Source organism: Tachysurus fulvidraco, chromosome 12 (assembly GCF_022655615.1).
Source record: "Tachysurus fulvidraco isolate hzauxx_2018 chromosome 12, HZAU_PFXX_2.0, whole genome shotgun sequence".
NCBI lineage: Eukaryota > Metazoa > Chordata > Actinopteri > Siluriformes > Bagridae > Tachysurus > Tachysurus fulvidraco.
In genome coordinates this window covers 21,379,213-21,386,528 of record NC_062529.1, presented here as the reverse complement: position 1 = coordinate 21,386,528, position 7,316 = coordinate 21,379,213, and the positions used below count along the sequence as shown (strand labels likewise).

The following is a 7,316-nucleotide window of genomic DNA, read 5'->3' as shown; positions in this document are numbered from 1 at the left end:
GTTTTGATATGTCACATGTCCATGTTGTAAAAAGTTTTTTGATTTAGCATATTTTGGGGGCGTGGCTGCGGCACAACCGAAAGGCCAGTCGGTACACCGATGTAAAACTTTGTTCAGAGTATCACCCTAAAGGAGCTGGCTGAGTTTGGTGTAGATAGTTCGAAAGCTTGTCGAGTTATAAACCTCCAAAGTTTATAATGGGAGTCTATGGGGGGCAAAAAGGCCATTTTGAGACCCGGTACCGTAAGTACCAGGGAACTTCAGACCAGGATCTACAACATATCCAAATTAGGTGCATGTGGCTCGAAATCCCTAGGAGGAGGTACTGTTGATACATTTTTGTCTAAGCTTAAATAGGAAAGCAGAATGTTGGCTTCTGTAAAGCGACATAATTAGGGAGTTTCCTCACGAGCTCTCGGTTACACAAATTCACTCGAATACAAACTGTTGTAGAAAGGACATTATGTACCTTTACATTATTTCCTGTCCAGTGTCACTCAAATGAGGATGAGGTTTACTTCTGAATCTGGTTCCTCTCACGGTTTCTTCCTCATGTCAGCTCAGGGAGTTTTTCCTCACCATCATCACCTCAGGCTTGTTCATTAGGGATGGATGTTAGAGATAAATAATGAATTTCAGTCGTTAAAAGTGCTATAGAAAAAAATACTAGAATATAGCTGGAATTTTACCAAACGCTATAGCAGATATTTTTACCGCTCACATGCGAGGAGTTTCAAACCGTTTCAAGTAGTTTGGGGGGAGGGGGGGGGGTCAGTGGTGGCTCAACTGGTTAAGGCTCTGGGTTGTTGGGATGGGGTTCAAGGCCCAGCACAGCCAAGCTGGGCCCTTGAGCAAGGCCCTTGACCCTCCCTGCTCCAAGGGTGCTGTATTATAGCTGCCCCTGCACTCTGACCCCAACCTTCTCAGTTGGGGTATGTGAAGAAAAAAGAATTCCACTGTGCTGTAATGTATATGTGGCGATAATAAAGGCTTCTATGCCCCCGTTCTAAAACTTCACGCTTAATTTACGCACCGCAAACTCTTTTATTTTTTCCTCATGGGCAATTTCTCCACCGTGATCCTACACAGTGTGGAGTTGTGGCGTAGTCTTTCTTTTCCTAACTGAGGAGGCTGTAAGTGATTTCTCATTGCATTCAATATTTGTCATTGCATTAAACGCAGCGCCGTTAAGCTCTTTAGGCCGCAGTGTCAACACGGTTTAGAACGAGGACGATGTTAAGTGGATCTAGCAAGATGACTGACACCGATCGGTAATACGCCTCGGCCTTCTGCTTCACATATGGGCCAAAACCTGTTCTCCACACACACACACACACACACACACACACACATAAACAAGGCCAGTTTTTCAGCCCCAGGCTACAAAGTTGGACATTTATTTGCTAATGGATTAGCATGAAATCCCTCACATTTTGGCAGAGTTTACCACAGACTAAATACTCCAGTCTCTTATGTGTGATTGACATTTCTGTGTTTTTAAGTAAGAGAAACTGTTGACTGATGCCTATGTTTAGCCTTTAATACTCGAGCGTTTCGCTGAAATATCTGCCAAAGTCAGTACGACTGAATAAAAAGGCCTTTCACTGTAAGAGTAATTAAATCATGTCACATAAAATCCCACGCAGTTAATTGTTAAGTACACTGTGTAATGAGCCTGACGAGACGCAACGCCTTACATCTTTACGAAGCCTGTTTATATTCCGCTCGATGACAATCTTCTGTTTCTTCTTCATTTAAGGCATCAAGCACACTATTATATCCCTCAGAACGGTTACGAGTTACTTTCCAAACCCAAATCACTGGGGAATAAAAAAACAAATTTGTGGTTAGTCAGATTTAAGAAAAAAATTACATAAAGGTTTAATAAAAATACGACGGTTCTTGACAATACGTGATTTTTAACTTAGTTTAAATCCGCTTGTATGCGACAAGATTGAATGATGAAGAGTCTCTTCTGGGTTGTCTGACTTGTCGTTGTGTTTTCGGATTTGTTAATGAGTTTTCGGATTTGTTCATTTGTTTTCGGACTTGTTAATTTGTTTTCGGACTTGTTAATTTGTTTTCGGACTTGTTAATTTGTTTTCGGACTTGTTAATGTGTTTTTGGATTTGTTAATGTGTTTTCGGATTTGTTAATTTGTTTTCGGATTTGTGCATTTGTTTTCGGATTTGTTAATGTGTTTTCGGATTTGTTAATGTGTTTTCGGATTTGTTAATTTGTTTTCGGATTTGTTCATGTGTTTTCGGATTTGTTAATGTGTTTTCGGATTCGTTAATGTGTTTTCGGATTTGTTAATTTGTTTTCGGATTTGTTCATTTGTTTTCGGATTTTTTAATGAGTTTTCGGCTTTGTTCATTTGTTTTCGGATTTGTTAATTTGTTTTCGGACTTGTTAATTTGTTTTCGGACTTGTTAATTTGTTTTCGGACTTCTTAATGTGTTTTGGGATTTGTGCATTTGTTTTCGGATTTGTTAATTTGTTTTCGGACTTGTTAATGTGTTTTCGGACTTGTTAATTTGTTTTCGGACTTGTTAATTTGTTTTCGGATTTGTTAATTTGTTTTTGGATTTGTTCATTTGTTTTCGGATTTGTTAATGTGTTTTCGGATTTGTTAATGTGTTTTCGGACTTGTTAATTTGTTTTCGGATTTGTTAATGAGTTTTCGGATTTGTTCATTTGTTTTCGGATTTGTTAATGTGTTTTCGGATTTGTTAATTTGTTTTTCGGACTTGTTAATGAGTTTTCGGACTTGTTAATGAGTTTTCGGACTTGTTAATTTGTTTTCGGACTTGTTAATTTGTTTTCGGACTTGTTAATGTGTTTTCGGATTTGTGCATTTGTTTTCGGATTTGTGCATTTGTTTTCGGATTTGTTAATGTGTTTTCGGATTTGTTAATGTGTTTTCGGATTTGTTAATTTGTTTTCGGATTTGTTCATGTGTTTTCGGATTTGTTCATTTGTTTTCGGATTTGTTAATGAGTTTTCGGATTTGTTCATTTGTTTTCGGATTTGTTAATGTGTTTTCGGATTTGTTAATTTGTTTTTCGGACTTGTTAATGAGTTTTCGGACTTGTTAATGAGTTTTCGGACTTGTTAATTTGTTTTCGGACTTGTTAATTTGTTTTCGGACTTGTTAATGTGTTTTCGGATTTGTGCATTTGTTTTCGGATTTGTGCATTTGTTTTCGGATTTGTTAATGTGTTTTCGGATTTGTTAATTTGTTTTCGGACTTGTTAATTTGTTTTCGGACTTGTTAATGAGTTTTCGGACTTGTTAATTTGTTTTCGGATTTGTTAATGTGTTTTCGGATTTGTGCATTTGTATTCGGATTTGTTAATGTGTTTTCGGACTTGTTAATTTGTTTTCGGACTTCTTAATGTGTTTTGGGATTTGTGCATTTGTTTTCGGATTTGTTAATTTGTTTTCGGACTTGTTAATGTGTTTTCGGACTTGTTAATTTGTTTTCGGACTTGTTAATTTGTTTTCGGATTTGTTAATTTGTTTTCGGATTTGTTCATTTGTTTTCGGATTTGTTAATGTGTTTTCGGATTTGTTAATGTGTTTTCGGACTTGTTAATTTGTTTTCGGATTTGTTAATGTGTTTTCGGACTTGTTAATGAGTTTTCGGACTTGTTAATGAGTTTTCGGACTTGTTAATTTGTTTTCGGACTTGTTAATTTGTTTTCGGACTTGTTAATGAGTTTTCGGACTTGTTAATTTGTTTTCGGACTTGTTAATGAGTTTTCGGACTTGTTAATTTGTTTTCGGATTTGTTAATGTGTTTTCGGATTTGTTAATGTGTTTTCGGACTTCTTAATGTGTTTTCGGATTTGTGCATTTGTTTTCGGACTTGTTAATGTGTTTTCGGACTTGTTAATGTGTTTTTGGACTTGTTCATTTGTTTTCGGACTTGTTAATTTGTTTTTGGACTTGTTAATGTGTTTTCGGACTTGTTAATGTGTTTTGCACTTCTCGGCCACCGTAAGTTACACTGTGAAATATCACAAGGATGTCGGTGCTGAAAGAAAAGACAGAATAACGCTAGAATAACTATAGGCATATAGAATAACTAAGGGTTGTGTTGGCTCAAGCGGTTAAGGCTCCGGATTGTTGATCATAGGGTCAGGGTTCGAGCTTCCTTGGATAAGAAACCTTGAGAGGAACCAGACTCTAGATACCTCAGGATCTGCACAGGGTTGGTCTCTTCTTACTGAAAATCTGAAAATCTTCTTGAAGTGGAATTGGAGCTGGTACAATCTCTTGGTGCCTTGGGATGTGTTCGAAAAAGGGAAACTGCATGGAGACGAATTAGCATCGCTGCTGTTATAAAGAAAAAAATGAACAGATGATCAGACAAGTTAGTTCTTGTTATTCTCTCACGTTGACCACAAAAGTTGTACACGACACTGAAAAAATGCAATCATCAGCTTTACTTCTGACTCTAAGGAAAATCAAATCAAAGCCTTCGGACCAATCAGATTTCAGTGTGGTATACAGTCCATTAACGCCAATTAAACACTAACAATAACATTCATTCATTCATTTTCTACCACTTACCCGAACTACCTCGGGTCACGGGGAGCCTGTGCCTATCTCAGGCGTCATCGGGCATCGAGGCAGGATACACCCTGGACGGAGTGCCAACCCATCACAGGGCACACACACACTCTCATTCACTCACACACTACGGACAATTTTCCAGAGATGCCAATCAACCTACCATGCATGTCTTTGGACCGGGGGAGGAAACGAGAGTACCCAGAGGAAACCCCCGAGGCACGGGGAGAACATGCAAACTCTACACACAAAAGGCAGAGGTGGGAATCGAACCCCCAACCCTGGAGATGTGAGGCGAACGAGCTAACCACTAAGCCACCGTGCCTCCCTAACAATAACAGTTTTATTAAAAAATAACACTTTAATGGAGTTGACTGTCTGCCCAGGAGACACCGGTCCCTCTGTTGTCTTTCTGCGGTCTACAACGACTGAGGGAACATTTAAAGGCTCAGAGAGAAACAAACCAAAGACCTTTATGGATGTTTGATGAATAAAGCAATATTTCAGTCTAAAAATAACATTGACCTTAAATTCTACACCCATAGACCTGTTTTTCTTCTAAAGTTAGCGCTAGGATAAAACTTCAGAAACTCTTGGCTAATGTAAGTGGAAAATGTGGTGTATTTTTGGTGTAACTAACTGTAGTGATATTAAACACACCGCTCTGTTTATCGACTGTTTACGTAACCCCACCAGAAGCGCTGTGTATCCCGTCTGTAATTGCTGTTAAGGTTTGTAAATCTGTTCGGCTGTGTTCGCAATTTGAAGCAGGTTTCGTGTTGTGTTTTTTTCTCCTCCTGTTTAATTGCTTCTTTAAAACGATTAATTTTGAGCAAGAGGAGGTTTAATCAGTAAAAAAGCATGAGCTAAGCTGGTGGTTCTGCTCCATCCAGAGCAATTTTCTGCCTTTAGCATGAAAGCCATGCTGCCTTTAGGCGTTTGTGCGTTTTTCTGCACCTACACTGTCTCTTATTCTCTTACACACACATACACATGCACATCAGCTGACAGGAAAATACCTCTGATGAGGGCACACCAGTGGGCCAGTGAGGGCACACCAATGGGGCAATAAGGGCACACCAGTGGGCCAGTGAGGCACTCAGGTGGGACAATAAGGGCACACCAGTGGGGCAATAAGGGCAGACTTGTGGATCAGTGAGGCACACCAGTGAGGTAGTACTCAAGTGGGACAATAAGGGCACACCAGTGGGCCAGTGAGGCACACCAGTGGGGCAGTGAGGCACACCAGTGGGGCAGTGAGGCACACCAGTGAGGTAGTACTTAAGTGGGACAGTGAGGGGACATCAGTGGGGCAATGAGGGCACAGCAGTGGATCAGTGAGGGCACACCAGTCGGGCAGTGGGGGCACACCAGTGGGGGCACACTGGTGTATCAGTGAGGGCAAACCAGTGGGGCAGTGAGGCACACCAGTGAGGTAGTACTCAAGTGCGACGGTGAGGACACACCAGTGAGGTACTCAAGTGGGTCAGTGAGGGGACATCAGTGGGGCAGAGGTAGTACTTAAGTAAGACTGTGAGGGCACACAAGGGGGGCAAAGCGGCAATGAGGGCACACCAGTGGATCAGTGAGGGCACTCCAGTGGGGCAGTGGGGGCACACCAGTGGTGCAATGAGGGCACACCAGTGGGGCAGTAAGGGCACAACAGTAAGGTGGTACTCCGTTGGGACAGTGTGGGCACATCAGTTGGGCAGAGGTAGTACTTAAGTGAAACATTGAGGGCATAGTAGTCATTTTGTATTAAAATAAGGTGATCAACCTTACAGTCTGTGCATTACATGTGACCTCTGAACTCTGAAACGATCTTTCTCGCCTTTGTCTGTCATTCACAGCGGTGATCGGTGAACGCTTCCTCCTGCTCTCCCTGGCCGAGAAGAGTCAGGTGTGTCAGGTGTACCTGGGTAGGCGGAGCCAGAGTTCCCCTGAGCTCTCAGCATGGCGCCCGGAGAAGCTCTCAGCTGCTGATATTAAGGTAATAGCCCCCAACCCCCCCGACCCACACACACACATACACAGTAGCACTTTTGGGAAAAAGCCTCGACTGCTTTTAATTAGCGGCTACAATGACGCCGTTTCCGCTGAGCTTGCAGCGGTAATTACTAGCACTCATAGTGGGATTTTTTTCCTTTGCCTTGGGGACTCTAATGCTCTCTCTAGAGCCAGTAAGCAGTGACAAACACAATAACAATAACACTCATACAGCTTAGGAGAATGGCATCCAGGCTGACTTTATTTCTCACTAATGAGTACAGGAAAGACAGCTTTCTGGCTGCGACGAGACTAAAATGATGAAATGAACCGGGTTCGATTTTCTCCTTTTATTCATAAAAGCAGGAAATCTGTCAGTTTAAACAAGACGTGAATAAAACCTTGGCGACGATCCGAGGGTTCGGCGATGCGTTCAGAACATCGATGAAGTCAAAAGCATCGACGGCGTACAATTATACGATCGAAAGAAAGGAAATCGGACGTATTTTCAAAACATTTGCTACTGACGTCATCACGTGTCCCTGTACAGCAGAACATTTAATCGCATCTCATATCGTCTCATCCCTTAAACGTCTAGACTGGATTTTTTGCACACTTTAAAAAAACAAAATGTTTGAATTTAACAATGTAGCTTCTAGCAAATCTACGAAAATAAAAGCATATATTACTGTATGAAAAGATGCATCAACCTTGTATTCGATTCAGATTATTCGTGTAGCACTTATAACTGT

At 41.1% G+C, this 7,316-nt stretch overlaps 1 protein-coding gene across 5 annotated transcripts in view; it reads left to right on the top strand.

The window, feature by feature from the left end:
* LOC113640495 (WD repeat containing planar cell polarity effector) overlaps nucleotides 1–7,316 on the top strand; it is a 95,841-nt gene that overhangs the window by 38,690 nt on the left and 49,835 nt on the right. For all 5 annotated transcript variants that reach the window (XR_007144500.1, XM_047821391.1, XM_047821390.1 and 2 more), the window contains one exon: nucleotides 6,429–6,568. Coding sequence is in view for 4 of the 5 variants with exons in the window: in XM_047821391.1 (XP_047677347.1) it covers nucleotides 6,429–6,568 (140 nt within the window). In the remaining variant the exon portion in view is untranslated. The remainder of the gene's footprint in view (nucleotides 1–6,428; nucleotides 6,569–7,316) is intronic.